General features: G+C 39.3%; 1 protein-coding gene across 1 annotated transcript in view; it reads right to left on the bottom strand.

Moving 5' to 3' along the window:
• Window positions 1–5,079: 5,079 nt before the first annotated feature.
• tlcd3a (TLC domain containing 3A) overlaps window positions 5,080–24,450 on the bottom strand; it is a 42,462-nt gene continuing 23,091 nt past the window's right edge. The window contains exons 3-5 of the mRNA XM_085364690.1: window positions 21,139–21,358; window positions 12,070–12,165; window positions 5,080–6,167 (exon numbers count right to left, since the gene is read on the bottom strand). Coding sequence (XP_085220816.1) covers window positions 5,853–6,167; window positions 12,070–12,165; window positions 21,139–21,358 — 631 coding nt within the window. The 3' untranslated portion in view covers window positions 5,080–5,852. The remainder of the gene's footprint in view (window positions 6,168–12,069; window positions 12,166–21,138; window positions 21,359–24,450) is intronic.

The raw sequence follows: 24,450 nt of genomic DNA, 5'->3' as shown, positions 1-24,450 counted from the left end.
TCAAACTGTATGCATGCAAGTACAGCAGTGGTACATTTCCCTGTATTGCTATTGAAGCATGATTCTACCTTACCAAGGAGCAACACAAATCCTTTTTTTTTCTTGCTGTTATGACTTTACTACTGGAAATGACATCACTCCCAGCTCAGACTTCCAAGACAATAGAACGCACTATACTGGTATTAGCCTATGCTACCACTAGCTTAGACGAGTGTTAGCCTATGCTAGCATTAGCCTGGTCCAATGGATCCAGTGTTGTTCAAAGGTGGATTAAATGACCATATTCCCAGTTTAACCATAGAACAGGTGTTCCAAGGTTAAAATACAACCTTACATATAAGAAGTTAATATGATTTTCGTATTAATGCGTCCAAACATAACATTAGCAATGACTTTTCAGCCACTGTGCTAAAAAGATAAAGCACATTGCTCCCAAAAGGTCTAGGGTCACTTCAAAATGCTTTTGTCTTTGAAACAAAGTACCTTTGTTGAGAATCTTTAGGCTGCAGTCGCAAAACAGCCAAAGAGAAATAGCTTTCTTCTGAAACACCTCAAGAGTCAATTGATTCACAGTTTGTATAAAACAGAAAAGCTGAAAAAAGCTGCCTTGAACAGAACAGAAACAGTGAAAAAGTTGTGGGAAAGCAAGAGGACAAGTACATCAGTGTCTAGTTTGATGAACAGAAACGTCTTGCTTATGTAATTATTAAGGAGATTAAAATGATAAAAACCTTGCAGTTACACTGAAGTAGAATTATTAAAGCAATGCCTGGTGATTGCACTGAATTTTGCCCAGAGGTTAGGCATGCAATACCCTTAACTCGGGGATAACCACTTTGATTTCAAGCAGATTGCACCTGGTGGGAGGCATCTATTAAACATAATTAATAATTTATGACTAATGGGGGTCAATTGTGCTTTTCCTGATTTTCTGTCATAACAATGGTGCTCATGTTAAATGTCGTTCAGACATTTTTTTTTTTTAAATTTACCCTTGAATGTTACAGAACAAGGATGATTTTGAACCGTGAATCATGCAAAGCTACTATGGTGGAGCCCATGAATAAAACTATGGAGCTAAAAATTAGCTTTTCCCTTAATTAACAAACTGATCCCAAACTTCTGTCCACTTTGTGTGAACGCAGAGGCTTTCCTCCAGTACAACCCAGTGTTGGTGAGCTTATAGAGAGGACGACAAAATGGGAGGTTAGTTAGGTTTTTAGTTGGGGTGACATGTGGGTAACTTTAAGCCATTAAGACAAGACTGAAAAGAATCTGACTATAGTTACTGCAATCAGTCTTTGGTTTACCAACCCTTAGAAGCTGAACTATCACAAGCCATGTCAGGAGGCATAAATATGAGAAAAATCTGAAAGGAAAACTGATGCTTTGAAAAATATCACATAGAAATAAACAGCACACTGTGATCCTCTTCAGAATCAGTCTCATAGCTTCGTCATCTTACAGTAAACCTCGACATTACACACACGGTTTCCTAACAAGTTCATCAAACCCTGAGCAAAGAGGATGAATTCATGGTCTTCTATAATCAGAGCGTACTTAGTGATAGATGTAGAAAGATATGCATTTAAACTACTCATGATTTCATGTGGCAGTGATGCTCTCAAGCAATGAAAGTAATGTGGCTTGTTGTCACCTGGCTATGAAAAAACAAAAATAAATGAGCCAATAGGGGATGAAAAACGGTTAAAGGATTTGAGGTTTTGAAATTGGGGTCAGTTTTATATAAGGATACTGGAATGTTTATATATTTTAATTTTTTAACATTTTAAAACATCTTTCCCACGCTTTCAAAACTAAGACTGAATTTTATTAGTGAAGCCACTAAACTTCAACATCCTGTTAGCAGAGAGGCCAAATCCAGGCCAAAAAAAAAAGCTTCAGAACAATCTTCTAAAAGTCCTCTTAGGAAAAAGTCAACAAGATGGCATTTATGCAAGCTATGAAGACAGGCTCAACTTTAGGGTATCACACAAAAACCCCAAACAAACAAAAAAAAGCACACACTTTCCCACAGCAAATTCTTTCTGTTCCGTCCCCTCCTCCAAACACAAGAAAACAAATGTACCTGTCAGTTTTTTCCGCTACATTTCGCGGAGGGTGAGGTCACGCTGGCTGAAGACTTGAGATATTTAATCTCAACTGCACAGCCTTCAGAGTGGACAAGCAATGGATGGGCCTGACAGCAGAGGGCGGCAGAGAAGAGGTGAGGGCTCATTCTGCTCCGCTAGCTTCACAGAAAACCAAGAGATGGGGCTGAGTTAAAATAAATGAAAGGAGCAGAAACAGTGGGACAGTAACTTTAAGTAGAGTGGAACTTATTGATTATAACTGCAGTGAAAGTGGAGACTTTAAACCAGCTGTTAGACTCAAGCCCAGTTTATTAATCTCAATCTCAGAGGTCATCCCAGAAGCAGACCAGACACTGAGGACATTTAAGTGGGGAAGAAGATAGTCCACTGAGACGCGTCTTCTTCAGCGTAGGGTGCTGAAACAACAACATCCTATTATTAACACCTCCTTGCAGTGTAAGAGACTAGATGCACTCCATTTTTTTGTGCGTGAGAGTTGTAAAGTTCTGAAACCTGAATCTGGGATAAAAACATTCACAATTCTGAACTGTAGTTCTGTCTTTAGCATGAATATAAACACCTTGTGTGTAAATACATGCTGAGAAGCGCGGTTTTACTTGCATAGAGTTAAGGTAGCCCAGACTCACTGCCTTAACTGGGGATGGATCTGATTTTTTTGGGATTTGGAGAATGTTTAAACCCTCTACATGTATGTACAAAAAAAAAAAAAAAAAACAGCTGATAAACTGATATCGTAATTCCTTTAATACTATTAGAATCATCAAAAGAGAAAGTGGGAGAAATTCAGCTGAAAGATGCAGAAAAGCAACACAAAGAGCGAGGAATGTTTGCAGTAACAAAAGCACCCTGACGCACTCCAGCCAACCTCGACAAACAAGCCCATCATTCAGCTGCCCGGCTCGCCTCCTCTTACCCAAACTGCTGCTCAGCTAACAGGCTTCTTCTTTAACTCCCCCCTTCACAACAAGTTGTGATGATCAGACTCACGGAGGGAAAATATTTGAGCTGTCATGCAGAATGTGTTTCTAACACGAGCAGTCACTTTGATCCCATCAATAATCTGGGCAAAAGAGTTCAGAAGCTTTCTGTGCTCCAACTTGTACTACTGTTACATTATGTTTTATCATTTATACAACAGCTTGGCGGAAGCTGCCAAAAAGAGGGAGACAACAATCTAGATTTTTAAGCAAAGACACAAAAACTCTGGATTAACATAAGGCGGTTTGCTTCATGCCTGTTAGCTGTAAGCTGCGCGACGTTCCATTTAAATGGATTTTTAGTGAGTTTTGATTCAGCTCTAATGTGTCCATGTGCACTAAAACAAACTAACAATGAATATGAAGTTATTTTTAATCGTTACGCAATTATAAATAAATAAAAAAATTAAAACTAAGACTCAGTAATAAGACTGAAATGTAGAGCAGAGATAAACACAGATTCCTAGAAAACTGTGCAAAGAGCACATCATATGAGGGATGGGTGAGCTTGATATGACCTGATGTTAGTTCAGTTATACATGCACCAACATTTGTTTTGCATAGACTGAATTTACAGGAAACAAAAAAAGGACATTTAATGCATAATACGCAGAATTCTTTGTTTTCTGATTTGATTAATTCGTAAGAAGTTTCATTTCTTTCATAATAACTGGAATTTTGCACAATAAAATGATCCTCTCTATTCTAGTCAAGATATATATTTAATTTAAGTGATAGTTAATGTAACTCTAAAAACCCCTATGTGATGAGTGCAACCCCTGATACACAAGTGCATATAAATAATCTGAAGTATTTGTTTGATTATTTGTGGTTTGTTTGGCCCCATGAGCCACACCCCTCCATTTATCACTCTGACCTTGCCCCTGAGTTCAGCTGGGAGCCGCTTGACCTTCACCGGGCCTCATGGTACCTTCCACATCACGCCATCAGACTGGACTGAGTGACGTTTAGAGGCAAAAAACAGAAGCATTGAACAGAAGCCCCCACCCCCCAAAGAAACCATACCTGGCATAAAGTTCACTGGTCTAATCTTACTGTTCACCTCGGTTGGGGCTTGTTTCTATTTTTTTTTTTTTTTTTTAATCACTCACTGGAAGTCCTTTCCTGTCCACTCACACCTTACCGTCAACCTCAAGGTGAACAAACGTCAGGTTTTCTTTTGAATTGATCCAACTTTTGTGTCAAGAATCATAACTGGTGAGAAGAGCAGGATGTGTAGCAACAAGGGAAAAATGTCCCAAAAGGATCCTTAGTTTGAACCCATTTTTTTTAAAGTTCTTGTTTACCTCTCATTTGGTTATTTCCTGTTTTACTTCCTCTCCCGTCTACCCCTTTTCACCCCCCACAGCCAACCCTCGCGTCACAAAATTATCAAGCTACAAGCTGAGAGCTCCTGCTGTCGCAATCTTGGTATTTTAAAACCAGATGTGATGAGAGAGCGGCGGAGCAAGTGATCACATCCTGGATAATCCTTCTTTCAGGCCCTTAGATTGACTATAAAATTTGACCCTGAAACTAGCGCTTGAGCCCATAAAGTCGTCAGGAAAGCATTGCGGTCGAAGAGAAAGTGAGGTGAGGGCTAATCCCTCCCTCCAAGTCTTTCTGCACCCAGAAAAGTCGTCTCCTGGTGGCCAATTAAAGACGGTGTGGTACTTTAGTGCTGGCGTCACTTATGTGGTCGATGCTCCCCATTTTAACTGAGAATACAAAACAAAAGTTAAGCAGTTACAGTTTGGATCCACTGCAGGAGAGCCACCACACATCGAGGAGGAACAAGTAGAAGTATCCAGAATTTAAATTTAGGAAAAACTCCATGAGAAGATGACCTCGACCAAATTTAAACCAGGTATGATTTTTTTTTAAAATTTTATCTGCCTAGGAGCTGAACTTCACACCTAAGAAAAAATTATTTCAGGGCAAGACATTACAATATTACTGTTTTCTTTATAAAAAAAAAAACCCTGTGTGAGAGAGGCCATTTCTTAATCAATCATGGTGTCAAAAATAGTTCCCTACAGATAATGGAAAACTATAAACCTGAAAATTAAGGGTGGAAACACTGATGAAAATAAGAGTGTAGGTAATTGCGTGCACTATGAGAAACTGGTGAAAAGTCAGAGGCTATCACATTAACCAGGTAACGATGTAACTGCTTGGTGACGCGTATTCCTCATTTCCTATCTCTGCTAATACTGCCTGAACTTCCATGCCGCCCACCACAGGCCCCAATCCTTGTCACCAGCGTGACAAATAAAATGATCTGAAAAGAAATCCAACTATCTGACATGTTACTCTTAAATGAAAACCAGCCATAACACCCACAAACATACACTGTAACAGGACTTTCCAATCAGCAGCTGTAAACAGTAGGAGTAAGGATCGTATCTCCTCTTTAGTTTCTGGTACGTTTGCTCCACATTTCACTTGCAGTGCAGCAAACATGATCTTTTTTTTTTCCTTCTTTTTTCAGTGCTGTAAATGTATTCAGACACAGTGAAGCACTTCAGCGAGATCCAGGTCAGAGTCACATCCCAAAAAAATTAAAATCACTAAACTTCAGTAGTAGAGTTAGATTGGAGGTGGAGAGGTCCACGTAGGCAGAGGAGTTGGTTGAAGTGTGCGGAAAATGCCCGGGAGTTGTGGAACGAGAGCAGGCAGTCCTGGTGTACTACAGTACGATGGTTGGGCTGAGTGTTAGTAGCTGAGTGTGTGGCTAGAGCAAGCGGTCGTGGTCCGTGTATCAATCATCTTTTGAACTGTCAGTGACAGCGGCGGTGTCGGCCGTGGGAGACGAGGCTGGGCTGCGGCTGCGCTGGTAAAGACGGTAGCCCTTTCGGCACAGCAGGACGAACCAGTAGACCTGCGGCGCCAAGATGCACGAGTTGCCCAGGTTGGCAGACAGCGGCAGGTGGAAGGGCACGCTGTAGAGAGGGATGCTGTAGTGACGGCCGTACATCCAGTACATGAACGGGAAGAGGGCGATGCGGCACATGAAGAAGGTGAAGAGGACCATCCCGCCATTGAGCTTGTGCAGCCAGGAGTCCTGGAGGCTGAGCTGGAGGAGAGAAAAGAGAAAAAAGGGAATTGCAGATGAAGAGATGCGTTCAGAGAGCACAGCGAAAACACATTTACCAAACTACAACTGTTTTTGATGACTCATCCACACATATACATTTGGGTCTGTAAAAAGCAGACCTGTACTCCAATGTGAGGCCAGAGATCTATTAGAGATTACCCCAACTTCCTCCCACAGTCCAAAGACATGCATGTCAGGTTAACAGGCATTTCTAACTGGAGACGCACTGATCTGATGTGGCGGTCTGATCCTGACTCACAAAGCTTAGTGACAACGAGCTGATCCACACCTGATCCGTTCATTTCAGTCGCTTTATGACTTCGCAGGCGGCCACCTGCTGGTGTTGGCCAGAGGGGCCGATGGCGCGATATGGCAGCCTCACTTCTGTCAGTCTATCCCAGGGTAGCTGCCTCCACCAGTGTGTGAATGAACAGTGGAATTGTAAAGCGCTTTGGGTGCCTTGAAAAGTGCTATATAAATCCAATCCATTATTATTATTATCACACATCAGCAGCAGTCATTAGCAGGGAGGGCTAACGTAACATGGAGGAAGGTAACAGCAAAGCGACAGCAGCTTGGAGCTACTTAACTGACTATATCAGTGGCTTTTATGGCCTCCCCCAAGGAGGTTAGGTTTCAGGTGGATGTTCGGTACTCTGCCTGTAAAAGTGGTAGCTTTGAATGGATTCTGATAAATCTTTGTAGGGGTGTAGAGTAGGGGTCATGTTAACAGTCTATTAAAATATGTCTTACATCTGCAAATGCCTCTCGCCCTTGGACAGCTGGGAGAGACTCCAGAAAAGTTGCTTCAAACTGTGCACAAGTAGGTTACTGTAGTTGAACAATGCAACACTTTTTACTCAGTAACATTAACAGCATTTTGGTGTGATGCATATTAATTATTTGTGGGATTTCATGCTTCACTTTTGTACCCTAATACACTGAAACGGTGTTAACAGTCTGGCAGAGGACCTGAAAGCAGAGAACTTAAAAACTCTTTGTTCGATTTGTATTGCTTATTGTCATTTATGCTTAGAAATATTTAACCATATATGCTTAGAGGTGTATAATCGATTGTGTAGTGATATGTGTGATCCTTAATAGTCTGCAAAGGCTTGGTGTGCATTCCAGAGTGCTCTGGCATTCACGCCCACATCCTGGGAGCATGGGAGAGGTCTACCTTCTCTTATTGTTTTATGGTAGGATAAACGTAGCTATGTCAGTTTTAGTCTAAGTGCCTTTTGTTTAGATGAACTGTTGGACTTCCAAACCAGCAGGGTTAGCGAAGTTGTTTATGGGGTCACACTCTGACCCCACACTCACACACACACAACACACAGGCAAGGTACTCTTTGTTTGTATGTAGACGTCGTATGTTAATGAACCTATGCATATTCATGTAAAATAAATACAATAAAAGAGCAGTGTTATGGGGGAGCAGATGAGAGCAACTGGGGTCGAGCGAAGGAACGGCGTTTGCCCAGTTCTCTCCCGTGCACGAGAAACATAAAGAACTTTGCCTACTCGTGTCTTGCTTTGCTGTGTAATTAAATTATCTTGAACGTTCCAGCAAATAGGTTTGTAGCTTAAACCTATCACTCTTCAGCCATGCTAATGACTGAGCTTGCTTTATAGACATTATATACTATACTTTTAATTAAGCCACAGTATCTACTTAGTAGTTTTAATTTATTATTCTGCTGCTTAATTCTTTTGATACATTTCATCCATTATTGAAGTAAGCAAATAAAATAAGGAAAACTTTATTATTGTATATTTTCCATTTCTGCTGCTTGCTTAAAGTTAAGTTAAAGCTTAACTTGTAGTTGAGAAGGTTACTACATTTTGTCAAAAAAAAACAAAAAAAACAAAACCCCACCAAATCCCATAATTATTTTTCTCAGTCAAAGGGATAGGAAAACTGAGACAGGAAAACAGGGCCATAACATCCAACAACAAAAATCATATGATCTGGGATCTTCTCATCTTTAATTTGAAAGACTGGATGTTCCCTTTTCCACACAACAGCAGTCAGCACTGCTGATGAGAGCAGTAAAACTGTCTGGTGCGGTTTCTGTTAGTGCTGACTAAGTCTAAAAGTGGTCAGCAGTGAAGAATTGCTCTGCTCTTTTTGCTCACCGACACCAGATGTCAGCAAAGACCTGAGAGTCCACGGTCCACTGGTTTCACTGAGCTACACAGTAAGGCTCTTCTATTCTTAGAAAGGATGGTTTGTAAGACACTGGGCCCTTTTACTAAAGTGTAGGCTATAGAGCTCTTTGCATGGCGAAACTAATGAACATTAGCTGAAACAGATCAATTCAGGGGCAGGGAGAGCAAGCGGTGCCTGAATGCTGCTGACTGATGTGGGTTTTTTTGGTGAGCCATGCAGCTTAATTATTGATAGAACAGTGACAAGCAACATCCCAAATGAAATGGAGATACTTGGGTTTTTGCTGCTGCAGTGCTCTGCAGATCACCTGTGCAGGAACAGTTTGGAGAAAAGATGAATGGCTTTGTTTTGGTTAAGAGAGCTAAGGCTGTTTTGCTTAAGTTCATATCAAACTGTATATACCGTACATTTATGTGTGTCTAAGTGTATAAAAAATACAGTGATGAATAAATATTTATCTGAAAAACAACGCTAATTCATGGACAGCTGGATGCTGTTTAAATTCGGATGCAAATATCATTCACTCAGATTTTATTTACAATACAACATAGAAAAAATTTGAAATATTTCAGCTGGGAAAACGTACCATTTGTGGATTTTATAGCAGATTGTGTTCATGGTCAATGATTTCTGAGCCCATGTAGTGATTTCCATGACAGAATCATGTTTGCATTTAATGCATTTCTGCCTGAAAGCCTGAAGATCACAGGTACCCAATGCTGACTTGTGACTTTGTCTGTTGCACACAGAGATTTCTTCAGAATAACAGCGATCTGAAAATGTTGGGGAACCTTTTCTGTGTATGTTTGAGGTTGTTATGCACACTGAATTAGGGATCTAGTGTCATCTAATATTTGCTATTCTGTTTTTAAGCCACTTAAAATCCTTTAATTTCCTCAAAATCGACAGTGCGCTTTATAATCCGGTGCGCCTTATGTATGAATTCTGGTTGTGCTTACAGACCTCGAACCGATTTTATGTGGTACACGGCGCTCAAAAATCTATCAGACTTTGGTAGGCTACGAAGCCGCACCTCTTGATGGTGTCTGAGCATTACGGCTACCGTAGTCAGGAGCCTCACGGAGTAATCTGGGTCCAAAACTCCGTCCGCTTCAGGTCCCAAAGTCAAAGGAACACTGCGACATCACTGAGAGTTTAAAAACTGTCTAAACTCTTTCATCTGTAATAAAATGATCAGTTTTGCTGCTTTACCAGGTGTAACAATTAGTTTAACATCCAGGCATCCATGAAAACAGAATTTATTCAATTTAACAGAGTTAGAAGTTAACAGGAAGTTAGCTCGCTAGTTCACACCTAAACATGATATAGCATGTTCTGACTGAGAGATTTCTGAAAAAATTAAAAAATTAAACGTACAACTCTGCTATCACTTTCAACATAAATGAAGACAGAAAACTAAACAGCAGTGACGTTTGTAGGGTTACTGAAGTTGTACTAGCTGGTATATAATGATGTGCTACGTGATCGCTAGCTACACAGCTATGTTAGCATAACATAAACACAGTGAAGCTGGAGGATGAACGCTAACGTTTTTCCACTCGATAAAAGTTAACAGGGGGTTTCTGATGGTTAGGGACAAATGCTATCACATGGCAGGATGCTGTAAACGGACCAAACTTCAGTCAGGAGAACAACTGAGATAATCCATTCACGATACAGGTTAGTCATTAATATACTGGAACAACATGGGAATAGAGCAGCTGCGAGAGAATTCAACATTAATGAATCAATGTTACGGACGTGGAGGAAGCAAGAAGAATGAGTTGAGTTAAAAAAAAAACTAAAAAAAAAACGGTTTCTCCACAGGATTGCGTTTTGTAAAAGTACACAAGTACAAATCACTCACTCAAGAGTGGCATGTTACAACTGTGTGCCTTCTGGTCATTATTTCTTTTGATTATTAACCTTACTCATTCGGTTATGAGTGGCCAGCGGGGACAGACTGGCTGTCTCCTCCATCACCACTGACCTTTGTCTTCAACCGCAGCTAATTATTAGTTAAACCATGTTTTCATTTGTTTTTATTCAAGCCTGAATCCGATGGCCCACTGTCTGTGTTTGAATTCTTCCACTTTTCTCCTCCTTATACTTATTAAATATGCATATTTTTGTTCAGCACTGTTGACTGTGTTTGGTACAATGATTAAAACATTCTGGGAAGATGTTAGAGTGACCTGTGAAAGATTCTCTTCAAACAAATTCCACTACACACAAAAGTCTTTCTGCTTGGTTATATTCAGAAGAAAAACAATTATAATAATATCGAAGACAAATCACAATTAAAAAACTGCAATAAAAAATAAAATAAAATATAACCTCCACTTGCTGAGGGAAATTTATGTTCCATAAGTGGTTGCTGGCTGTTGCGAGGTCAAATTAGACTCTCACGGTGACCCGTAGTAAGCATGATATGTATAGCCATAACTTGCCTACAAACACTTGTGAACTAACCACCGAGCTATAGGGCAAGTTGAAAAAGTTCAAACTGCAAACTGGAAACAGATTGCTGGCCTTCAAAATAAACACATTTCAAAAGGTGCGGGCACTTAGGAGGTTGGCAAGTGTTTGCAGACAAGTTAGCATACTTCATGCAAACTATGACCAAAGTGTCTGGTGATTATGAGCATCGAGAGGGTCCCTGACTGGTCTTTAGGCCTGTGTGAACCAGACAATAGAAGACAAACAACAAACCTTGCTTTTGGTCTACTTCTCTAAATTACTGTGAACAATGGAGTTCATTCATGTTTTTTTATATTTTTGTAACTGGTGAGTTTTGTGTGTGAATTTTAACATTACTTCAAACTGCACAGCAAATTCAAAGCGTTCTTCTTTTTGTTGTCAGAGGATGGATTTTCCCGTTGAAGAGTTTGGGGTTTTTGTCAAAGGGAGTTTAGTGCCAAATAATCACACGTCTCCAAAGATAATAATGTTAGTCTATGTGTTAGCAACCACTTTTAAAGGTTTATACTAACCAGTAAACTGGTGTTTGTTTTACCACTTGATAGTTGTCAAATTATTGCCATATGTCAAAGAAGGAGGGCATAAAGTCTTTAACTGTATTTTTACCTACAAAGACATCATCTGTGGCCTGTGCCTTATGCCAAAGCAACCAAGTAAGATAGAAAAAAAAAAAAAGAGTTCTTAGTATTTAATTTCATAACAGAAACGTTTCTTTTTCACTGTTCTCTTTTTTACTCAGAATTTCTGTTATTAATATAATATAAAATAGTACTTTATTTCTTACAATATGAGCCTAATCAGCTGTGCTTGTGGGTTTCTTAAATTTCTACAGTAATATTTGTTTATAACATAGAAAAACTGAGATGTGTACTTAAAAATTATACTTATTTCTCTTAAGACATCCCAGGGTGTCTTCAAAAAGAGAAAAAAAAAGAAAAAGTAATAGCTTCACTGGTCTGGCTCACTTTATTTAAAACTGCGCTGTGTTTGGCCCCTGGATTAATGCACTCCTTGCAGCAATGCAAAGCTGGGCAGGCCCGAGCCTATTTGCAGCTGCTAACCTGCTCAGAAGTAGAAGTTTGGCAAATAATTTTACAACTTTGTTTGCTCCGCTACTACACAGCAAAAGATCTGCATCTCTATGATATCTACAGACATACGTATTTACCACGAAAAGGACTTCAGAGTTTGTTTCAGGTGAATGCTCATGTGCATGTGCCATCTCACCTGAATAAGTATCTTCCCCAGGGACACGAAGGGCGTGCTGAGTTCTGTTAGAAACAAGCAGCCGATGAAGAAATCCCCCTGGTCCTTTCTGAAGAACTGAGGAGCAGACAGAGCACACACAGACTGAGCAAACAAGCGCAAGCATGGAAAACACACACACACACACACACACACACACACCTTCTCGAACAGTCTCAGCGGAAAAATGCTTGAAAAGACAAGGAAAATATCAGACTTTAATCATGTGTTTACACTGACTCATACAGCTGGACTGGAGCTGCTTTCAGCCACCCTCATGTTCCTCTTAATTACCATAAAATATTTGTTTATAAGTAATAATTTTTCCTCTGTTATTTTACTAAAAATAGTCTTAGCACTGCTTCTGTATCTTTCTATAATAATTTTTATACATTTTTCATTTTATATTCTCTTTATTTAGTGTTTTTAGTATTTTTCAGTCCGTTACGGAAGGACGCTAGATCAGCATGGATCTGTTATAGCAGGAAGGCTCTGACCAGATTTAAACAATCTTTCTTTAGTTATCGCTCAGCAGCAGCTCTTTAAAGGCTTGGTGCACCTGAGACAGACCTAAATCCCCAAATGGCTCACTGTAATCACCCTAGCCTTCAAGTGCTGCTGTTAGATAAACAGCCAAAAGCTCCAGGAAGAGAAAACTGACTGGATTCATTATTTCTTCACCTAATTCCTCACAGTTCATGGTGCAAAAGCACTTTGTGATTTGGGCTGTTGTGTGTAAAGTGCTAAAAGTCAGCATGTGCCAAAAATGAGTTTGAATTTAAACCCAGGTTTATCATAGGTGCCTGAAATTCTGTAGCTACTGGAAAGCTGCATAATTACAAAATAATAATATAATGACAATCCTGAACTTCTTCCATAGTATTAAATGGGAGGATGCTTTAACATAGCAAGGTTTTACAATGTGTATGTTTTTTGTGGGTGTAGGTAAGGTTGAGAGGTTTTAGGTTGTGTATGTGTATTTGATTATATCACTTGACTTTTATCTTATATCTTGGATATATACTTCTGTTTTATAGCCTATTTAACCCTGTGTGTACCTGTCCAGGAAGTGCAGAAGTACATAAGCTAAAAGCTAAATCAGGTGAATGTTTTTGTGCATGATCCCTGAAAAACAATAATAAAACTAAAACTAGACTGTAGAGTGACGGTGCAGGTGCAGCAACAGGTCTAATGGGTCTAATGGGAAGACCCTTGTTCAATTCAGTTCAATTCAGTTGAATTTATATAGCACTAAATCACAACAAGTCACCTTATACTGTACAGTAAAGATCCTACAATAACAGATATTGGGTTTGGTTGTTAATAATAACAGCGTGTCCCACTATGAGGTGCAGCATGTGCTTTAAGTGTTTCCTAAACAATTAGACCCATTAGTGAGAGAAGGTAAAACCACACTTTTTAAAAATTATTTATCAAGTAATATTATATAACAAACTACATGTCCAAGGCAAGCAAAGACTACCACAGTAGTGTGGTTTGAGATGGTGGCGCGTTAGTACTTTCTAGAGAGGTAGCTGAAGAATATCCAGAACAGTCATGCAGTTTTATTTATTTATTTATTTATTTTTTACACCTGCAGAACAATGCTGGCTGGCACGGTAGTCATCAGTTTACTTTCCCCCTTCCTCATTTAGGGCTTTCATTAACAAAGAGAGGGCAGCCAGCCCGGCAAGTGACTTTGAACCGGTTAAACTGTCTAAGGTTAAAATTCAAAGCTTACATACTAAAGAGGCTAAAGGAAAACCCTTTTAACTGATAATATTATCGCACCCTCCTCCATTTTTTTAGTACAATCCCACAACCCCAGCGGTTCATATGTTACTCTACCACAATTTCAAGATGGCCAAAAAGGGAGGGGAGGAAGTAATGTTCTGTACATAACAAATGAACAAAGCTTTCAAATACTGACCACCAGCACAGTCCCGTGTGGTTGGGGCTGCCACCCTAGAGTAGATGAGTCAGTTTAGATGGATAAAGAGACTCCAGACAAAAGACAAGCACTCTCTGGTAGCCCAGCTTTCTGTGTGCCGTTAATAAATAAAGCATGAGCAGCTCCAGAAGTGGCTTTGCCATCTGGCCACAAAACAATGACAGAGACCACAGAGGGGAACCTTACACCACACCTACCAAACTACCTGGCTACCTCATCCCACCCCAGCGGCTGTGGACATAAGTGTGTTAACTTTATGCAACATGCCACTTTCAACATTACTGTGCCTGTATTTCCCCCTCAAACACCAGGCCTGTAATGCTAAAAAAAAAAACTTTTTTGCCTAAAGTGCTATATCCTTTTGATGTGTAGATTCTTATAGGTTACACAGTATTACTCGAACTAGTCACAAATGAGAAACTGTATTCAACCAGAAATAAGACAAAAAGCCCTCCAACAGGTGGTCTGGCTCCCATAGTCCGGATTTCAAAATTACACCATCAGTTCGGGGCAAAGTCCTTCTAGAACAAAAATCTTTCCATGTGTCAACCATCTCAGTAAAACCTCCAGGCACTCATCCGGGCAGCATCATTTAAAATAACTTTAATATTAATGCCAAGAGAGACAAAATTTGCATGTATGGAATCACTAGTCAAATCTGATACATTGACTTTGATTCTAGCGTTACAAAGACAGTGAGATAGTGAGACTTTCTTTGTGAAAGTTCTCAGACATGCCTGGAACAATCTTCCTGCCAAGGATGAGAAACTCTTATTTACTGCACTTTGTATGGAGTTAACTGGTAGATAACATTTTGAAAACGTCATCTTGCTAAATCCACTGCCTCTAGTTTTCACACAGCTACTGGCTATAAAGGATATAATTGTGCCTGCTACAATTTCATACAACATACAAGCGCCTGAGTGTGTGAATGCACTTGAAACAAGAGAAGCTGTATGACTACACCTGCAACACAATGCACCATCATCAACATCAACCTACATGCTTAAATATAGGGCTACAGTATAATGATGGCAAACTACGACAGTCTAGAAGTGCTTCTTGGTACTCACATCCTTATTCCGAAATGTAATAGAGACATTTAATAACTGCCAAACAGTTGTCCTGATCTCAGTAGATAAATCAGGGATGGACTGGATTCAAAACCAAAATTGCATCTGAACGTAGGCTTCCTATAATGTTAATTTTGATGAGAACGTCTAAGAAACTGAGTCCAGCTGTTTCAGAAGTAGGAGGTAAACCTTTACGTTACAGCGAGTTAGCTTGTCTGTAACCTGATAAGTTTCCTGGTTCTACAAATGTTTCCAGGAAGTGCAGTACAAACAGAAAAGAAAAGAATAGAATAGAATAGAATAGAATAGAATAGAATAATCCTTTCATTGTCCCACAAGGGGAAATTTGGGTGTAACAGCAGCAAGAAAGACAAATACAAACAAACAGTACACAAGACACAAAACAGAAACGTACACAATTTTTACATATTTACATCAGGGACAATGGTTACCAAAAACAGAGTACTGTACTGTTATTAAGTTAAATAAAATTAAATACAAATAAGAGGCAAACCCTGGTTATAGTGTGAATAAGAAGAGAAAGAGTTTAGTTTCCAGTAACAACAAACAGAATTTTCTGGTTAACAGTGACTAGCATGTAGCTGCAAAGCATTGAAGATTTTTTTTAGCCTTTCCATTTTCATCTCCACTATTTTAGAGTTCAAAAAGTTTGACACAAATTTCTTTGTCTCCATGACTCCCGAGTACCATCGGGCTGCTTGACAATAGTGTTCTTATCTGGAGGACAGCACAAAGCAGGCTGCTTGTTAAGTGGTACCTGAGACTTTATCACTCACTAGATTCTGGGCAGAACCTTATGGGAGAGCTCTGTAACAACCAAACATGTACCAAGCACTAAGGTTCACAACAGGCTTTCCATAATAAATTTGACACACTTTACACTACTCGTGAAGCTCACAGCGAATATCCAGAGAAGAAGAGGAACTACCACCACCATCTGTCTGCCTGTTGATAAAGAAACTAGACAGGAAGGGCCAGGGCTTGCTGGTTAGAGGTGGTTGTCCCTTCGGAACAGAAGCAAGGAAACTGCTCATTAGTAAATAAAATGCAGATGGCATTATTATGTTAAACAGATGAAAAAACTACTAATTGTGATATACCTCCATGGCCACCCTAGTAAAGTCTTTACACACCGATATTATCACACTGCCATTTTTGCTGATGCAATAGCTTTCATGCATGACATGTCATAACCTGTCAAAACAAGAACAGTACAGGCTAACCATGCCAGGCCAGTAGCCATAACACACAAAAACTAGACACTTAAACTGGTACACCTAAATGAAATGCTCTTCTTCCTCCTGCACTCAGCCTGCTGAGAAAACTCTACCAGCTCACGTATTACATGTGCAGGCCCAAGTAGCATGGTGCTGATGAGTGAGGGAACCGGAGAAACAAAAAGGGAGGTGAGTAGAGTTTAGAGAAGCGGGAGGATGACTGCAGCTGGAGCTGAATAATGTAAGGTAATGTGATCTCATGTAGCCACTGTAAACAAAGGCTTGGGTTTCCACTGCACCTGGCCTGCTAACCTGGGATACTACTTGGAAAAGAGAGTGGCAATGTTACATGTTCTGTAAACTCTGGAGTCTGGAGAAAGAGCCTGCGCAACATAATTCAAATGTTTATACAGAAAAAGAAAACAAAAAAACAATCCTTGACATTTATTCCAACAAAATTCCTAATTTTGTTTATTAAATGGTCAGAAATAACAGGAATGTTTCCTTATACTTTGCAAATAATTTTTAAACTTCCAGTGACAGAGTGGGGTCGAATCTCATTCATCATTTCATTATATTTTGTAGTAGTCAGGCTATCTTGTCATTTTTAAAGTGGTCTTAAAGAATAGTTATTTTCTTTGGACATTGGCTGCTTTTTTCCCCACTCAGTCCTTATAAAAGACCGAGTAACAGAGCAATGTGTTTATTTTTTATTTTGTTTATCACGCCATTGAACACTGACATCCAAATCATTTGATCACAAAAAAAGCACCTAATTCAAGGACTGAATCAGTGATATGTCCACACATAACAGTCAACTAAGCAATGAACTAACTAGTTTCATAGTTTGAAAAAATGCGATTAAACAGTTTCACAGATATAAAAAGCATTTTTAAAGCATCAAGGTGATTCCCAAAGAGCTAAAAAGAAGAAGTGTCAGGCGGAAAAAACTGCAGCCATGACAACAGGTCTTGTGGAGTGAAGGATCTAAATGTGAAATTTTTGGAGGACGTCAGGAGAGACGTTAGTGTCTACAGCCATCTGTAAAACAGGAGGTTCTACCATGGTTTGTGGTTGCATTTGAGCCAGTGGTGTTGAGGATTTTCTCAAAATGGACGGATTTATGAAAAAGGAAAAGTACTGGCAAAATCTGATGCACCATGCAGCACTACCTGGAAATTACAAAACAGTGGCAGCTGCTTCATTTCTCAGTCTGACAACACACTGCAAATGGAGTAAAAGCAAATAGACAAACACGCAGTGGAACACTACCCGTCATGGATTGGTTCCCCCAGAGCCCAGACCTCAAAATTACTGCAGCAGTGTGGGATCATGTTGACGGACAATGGAGAAAAAGGCAGAAACATCCAAATAATCCTTCAGGAAGCCAGGACGTATTCCCGAAGACTACTTGTATAGTGATCACAAATTTTCCTGCCGTGGGCTCATAACGTCTTATATTATCTTATCTTTTGACCAATTCAGGCTGTTGAAAAGTGGACTCAAGTTTAAAAGTTCAGAAGTTTGCCAGTCACAACTGCATTGAAAGCCTCTGGTCAGCTGCCAGCTTCCTCCAATAACCCATAATTCACTATATATTCAGTTTATATATGTCTTACAGGCCTCGGTATTTTTAAATGGCACAGAGATTTTTGCCTGGCTGCCATTGTTCTCCTTACACTCATATTTCAACAGAAAATAGACCCTTCGTTCCTATTCCACGTCACCACTTTGAAACGCTCACAATTCAAGGATGCAAAGGACAAATAATACATTGCTTGCATTTGTTCAAAGAAAGTAATCAATAATCACTAGCTGGGTGTTCTTTCTTTCCCAGCTACATATTCCCACTGGAAAAGCACTTGTTCTACATTGAAACTGGTCTGCATCCTCTGAATGGATCAAAGAGTTTATTCAAGTAGTAGAGTTTAGGAAAGAATGCTCATGAATAGAGTTGATTTAGTTTTGTATTTCTTACTTATTTATGCTTTTTATTGCGTTTTAAGGTGAAGGATGTCAGTGGGGCAGTTTGAGCTCTTGTTGGCAGAGGTGAGAACACATGTGAGTAGGGAGAGAACTCATTTCATAGAGTTGATCGACCCGGAGCAGCATCTAGCTGTGTGTCTGAGGTAAAACAGCATTATTCTACCATTTCCATCTCATTGTATAGTCCCTACTGGTGCAGGTTTTGAGCTATAGCGGACTTGTTCCCAAATGCAGTCTGATTGGTCAGATGTGGATTAGAAAAATGTCACAAAAATGTATTAAGATTAGGGGAGTCTCAAAAATTACTTTTAAAGTGAGAAACTTTTTCACAGATTTTACATGTCCGGTGTGCAAAGGTCTTTAGTTTTAGTTTTTGTTGTGGTGACATGGGTGGTAGTTATCCAACTGTAAGATGTAAGAAGTTGCACACAGTATAATATAGCAATACAAATTAGTTTATGGGTGCAGCCGGCTAACAATATTTGCTTGTGTTAACTTATAACTTGGCACTCCACCCTTTCACCAGACTATATTGCACCCAGACTTAGCTTTGTAGATTTGGGTTTACATACTATTCACTCACAACAGTCACCACTATACTTAACTTTAACTTCAACATTACCAACTTCAATATTAGCAACATCTTTTACTCCCCAAAAGGCATCTAGGAACAGCTTCAGTAACTCTTTACAATTATTTCCATTTTGTTGTGTCACATAAAAAGCTGTTCAGTACTGACTCAGTACGGCCTGTGAAAGGACTCTTAATTAGTTTAAGCCACCTATTTGTAACAGAACTGACACCATCATTGTTTCTGTGGTTTCCTTGGTCCTTCTAAAGAGGAAGTAAAGCACTCTGCATCACAGCTTTACTGATAATGATGCTTTCAGACGCCACTACGGGGAATTCAAAAAGACACAGATGTTTGGTTAAGTATGAAAATGTTGTGTTGAAAATTTGTTTATACGTCTGCTTGACTCCATAAGCAACAAACAGCCTTAAAAGCATGTGCAGCAGTTCTGAGCTAGTGTTTACTGTACATTAACAAAGCAGTGAGATAACAGATGTTATGTGGAGGTGGATTAGCATGATGACGCACGTCTTTGATATAACTGCAAACCACTTTCCAAAGCAATTTTTTGTAATTATGAAGTGCATTTTTCCTCTTAATTCCAAGCAGAAGTCCATTTATTGTCCATTTATTTCAACTGAGGTTTGAAAAAAAAAAAAAAAGGACATGCAGAATGAAATCTATTTTTTGCCACCACTTAAGTAATCATTAGGAGATAATGCAGCTTAAGGCAAGAATTGATTTGAAACCACTGCACAACATTAGAGTACTCAGTAATAAAGTATTACTGGCAGTGAACACTTATTAAAGAAGACTGAAAGAGAATACTAACCCCCTTTAAGATGAATCTAGTGCTACACTGAAATAAACTAATGCCTGACTGAAAGTACAACACATTTAACATCATTAAATTCACAGAAACATAACATGAGTTCTGTGATTTATTAATAATTTAGAGCTGGATTCCTCAAATCACTGAATATGGCCCATTTCCCTACATCAATAAGGAATTAAATGTTCTATTATGGAAAATACCAGGAAAAGAATAAAGTCATTATATGTTAAATGCCATTTTTCCTTTAAAAAGTCCACTCACAGGCAACGTATCTCTGACCACTCATTTTTTGCATGTTTTAATTGTACTTGTTTAACCCCTCTGAGACTTTACTACTGAACAATGTCCTCGCTCTTACTTTGAAAGGTCAGTCTGCTAAATGGTGAGTTCCAGCCTTTCATGCCCTTCTCATGTTTCCCTCCCAGGTGGTTTGTGCTTCAGTTTGCAATTGAGGTGCAAACTGGCGCACATTTCAGGTGGATCAGGATGTTGTGTCAAACATTCATTATTAGTGCACCTGCACAGAAGTTAATGAGTGAAATTTGAACTTACTATATTAGCACACAGCAGAGGCCCTGACTCAGGGTGAAGAAGACACCAGTGCAGATGCCCAGCACTTAAAGAACTATCAGTGTAATTTATGGAAAAGCTAATAGTTTTATGGCTTCAGCTGGACCAGGGATGTCAAAAGTCCACTGCACAATGCTACTGACCTGGTTATGCTAGCCATTGTCACTGTCTGAAAAGGAACACCATCACAATCACAGCACCAATGTAGAGGTTTTTCTGAGTAGTGTGCTCTGGAAAAGTTGCAAGCTCGTGCAGCACACCTCAAGCGCCAAATATAAATGCCCACGGTGTCACTAACCAATGCAGTGACTTAACATGGTGATGAGGAAGCTAAAGAGGCTCTTGTTTAAAAAAAAAAAAAAAAAGAATACACACCCATTCTGACAGATACATGGCCTACCAAACGTTCAATCTGAACCAGAGGCAGTGAGACTCTTTGTTGATAGAGGCAAGCTACATACAAGTGGGGCTTTCTGCAAAACACAAAAACTACAGACCCCATGCTAGGTTCAGGTGCTGTGATATGCTATCAAATGGGTCTACAAGCAAAAGAAGTGTTAACAGATGATACTGAGGGGCTATTTCTCACAGATATGAATCCAGGTGTGTCTTGTAAGTTTGGCTTCTCTTTGAGGTAGCATTGTGTTGGAAAAGAGCTAATTATATATATTCCTAAGCTAATTGTATATTCCTTAAATTATCACATATACAAATATAGCAGTCTATCACTAATAGTACTTGCATGTATTAGTTATCTTAATTATTTATCTGTGGTACTAAATGCCATCTCAGCCCCTCCCTAATTTTTCCCCATCAGCCCTCCTCACCAGTGTGACAGGCAGCAGGATGGTGAGCAGAGCGATGTGATGCAGGACCAGCAGGAACTCCTTACGGACAAAGGAGTTTATGGTCCTCAGTGAATGCCGCTTGTAGTCCTCATGCCCTTTGATGTGGAAGCGGTAGTAGTGACTGAGGTACATGGCAAAGATGTCGTACGTCATGTAGGGGACACCGTACCAGATGACAAAGTAGGTGGCCAGCCAGTGCCTGAGGAAGACAAAATAAAATTGTTATCAGTGTCTACAACTAACAGCAGAATCACCCACAGGAATGCCTCTATCGAAAATGGATGACCATGATGTTCAAATAATTGAATACTCATTATTAAGAAGTTGAGCCTGCTATCACAATGCGGGTTAAAAAAAAAAAAAAAAAAAAAAAAAAAAAAAAAGACCTTTCATGAGATGCAACTCGTTTTGACCAATTGCCTATTTTACATGGTGATATGATACCTGAAAGTTTACACAGAGTGAGTTTTTTGACATTTTCTCCAGTGAATGATCTGAAAACACATTAAACATCCAGGGTATCAGTGTCTGTCTCCATTTCTCTACAACATAGACACAAAACTGAGGAAGTTTTGCCACTGAAACTATAATTTTACATGACACAGGCTAGTGAAATAAAAAAAAAAGTGCTGAACAAGTACATTAATTTTACTTTTGTTTGTAACGGGTATTAAACTGATATGGCTAGATTTTAAAGTTTAAATCTTAAGTGTGTTTTTCAGACCTGAAAATGTTATATGACTGCACAGTTTGCTTAAGAAGCTATAGAAACTGAGGTATATTAAAAAAAAAAAAAAAAGTCAAATACAGACTCGTGCCTTTGCAGTCTGAGAGTCTGTAATGTGGAAAATATTCAGAATATAAAAGTAAAACTTTGCTTGGCTTTATAAAATTCAACAAAAAAAATCTTGCCTGATCCTAAGGGAGTCAGGTGGAAGGCTTTAAATGTTTTTTATGGAATGACCCGTGTATGTTTGATTTATTTATATAAAAATCATGAAAAAATCTTTACCAGAACTATAAAACCATATTAATCATTTACCAGTCTTACATTCACAGGTCACTTTGTTAGGAGCACCCATTTAGCTGCTCATTTACACAAATATCATGGCTGCAGTTCAGCACATTTATGGCTCTTTTCCACTCACACCAATTCAACTTGACTCTATCCGATATTTAAGTGATGACATATGAACCCTGTTTCTGGGACCAAACTACTCTATGTTTATTAAGGCTGTTGTGTTTTTAACATGTTTTAATGCTTTGTATCTTGTCCTATTTAATCTCAACAAGTCCTAAAAAGGGCAGTGATCACTGTCGGCCTCTCTTGGTTTTTATTATCACTGTTCATTTTAAAGCTCAAGTTTTAAAACCTTACAATGTAAGTACAGCCCAGCCCATGCAGCAGTATATTAATGACTAACCTCGTATTATGGATGGATTATCTCAGTTGTTCTCCTGACTGAAGTTTGGTCCGTTTACAGCATCCTGCCATGCGATTGCTTTTGTCCCTAACCTTCGGGAACCCTCGCATTAACTTTTATCAAGTGGAATAAAGTCAGAGTTCATCCTCAAGTGTGTTTATACTGCATTATGCTAACCATAGCTATGTAGCTAGCCACCACGTAGCAACCCTACAAATGTCACTGCTGTTTAGTTTCCTGTCTTCATTTATGTTGGAAGTGATAGCAGAGCTGTATATTTCAATTTTTTCAGAAATCCCCAAGTCAGAACGTAGTATATTATGTTTGGGTGGAAACTAGCAAGCTAACTTCCTGCTAACTTCTAACCCCATTAAATTTCATAAATTCTGTTTTCATGGATGCCTGGATGTTAAACGTAATTACCCAGTTGAGCAGCCACACTGATCATTTTATTAAAGATGAAAGAATTTAGACCGTTTTTAACTTTCAGTGATGTCAGTGTTCGTTTGACTTTGGGACCTGAAGTGGAGTTTGGACCCGGAAACGGCTAATGACGTCAGACTTAAAGACCAGATTCGACTCAGCTCAGTTTCAGTAATTACAATTGAGTGCCACCTCAATGTGGGTGGGGTTGTTATAGAAATGCGGCGTTAACTCAGGGAGCTTGGAATCCCAGTCGAGTAGGTACCAAAAAAAAAAAAAAAGTGCCCAGTAACAGATACTACTACCTAAAGGAAAATCCTAGTTGATCCAAATGGAGTAGGAACGAAAGGTGATTTAACTGACTTTGTGGTGTAGTTATTGGTGCAATGGTGCGGGGGATATTTACTTGGAAGACTTTGGGCCCCTTAGTACCAATTGTGCACTGTTTTAACACCACAGCCCAGCTGAGTATTGCTGCTGACCATGTCCCATCCATTTACAACCACAACACACTAATTTTCCAGCAAAATCCAGGAAATCCAGCTGCTTCCAGCAAAATCAGATGCTGTGTCACAAAGCTCAAATGATCTCAAACTGGTGTCTTGAACATGCCATTGAGTTTATTGTAATCAAATGGCCTCCACAGTTTCCAGATCTGAATCCAATAGAGCACTTTTAGGGTGTGGTGGAATAGTAGAGTCACATCCTAGAAGTGCATCTGACAAATCTGCAGCAACTGTGTGATGTTATCATTTCATTATGGACCAACATCTTTGAGGAACGTTTCTGCTCTATTGGGTACACCTTGCTAATGCTGGGTTTAACCTTTACAGTGGGCAGTGAATATAGAACAGAAGGAGGCCTAGGCACTATCACAGCACAGTCCTAGAAAAAAACATGTAAAAAAAACAAAACAAGACATTTACTTTCAGTAGATTTAAATAAAAACCTGCACTTTTTTTAACCACCCTCTGTCCTGTGCAAAGCATCGGAAAGCTTTAAGACAAGCTTGTGTAAGTACAGTAAAATCAACAGCTTGGATAGCTCCAGTAGCCTAATGAGCACTGATTACTGTGATGGTTAATTATGTGGACAGAAAGGAGTGAAGCTGCAGGGTAAAGCTGAGCTACTGACCCCTGACCTCTCACTGGCTTCTCTAGCTTTTAAGGTCAGTGGATGGAGATTAAGAACAGTAAGGCACAACAAACAGCTTAGGGAGGAAGGAAGGCTACATGAGCTGATTCTGTAATGTATGTACTTTCTGTATTAAATAACACAAAAGAAAGCACTAGTCCCCCAGACATACATAAAACAGAACTGCCTGGTCTCTTGCTGTATAGGTTCTCATTGGTGTAACTCGCATAATAATAGAAGATAAATAAGAATTTCACCGTCCTCAGGTGCTTATGTTATTTTTGTTCTTATGCTCTGTTTGCCTACCTGC

Source organism: Diplotaxodon limnothrissa, linkage group LG10, assembly GCF_057381915.1.
Source record: "Diplotaxodon limnothrissa isolate DT_005_m linkage group LG10, D_limnothrissa_male_GT1.1, whole genome shotgun sequence".
Lineage (NCBI taxonomy): Eukaryota > Metazoa > Chordata > Actinopteri > Cichliformes > Cichlidae > Diplotaxodon > Diplotaxodon limnothrissa.
Note: the sequence above shows the minus strand (reverse complement) of the source record. Positions and strands in the feature narration are given on the sequence as shown.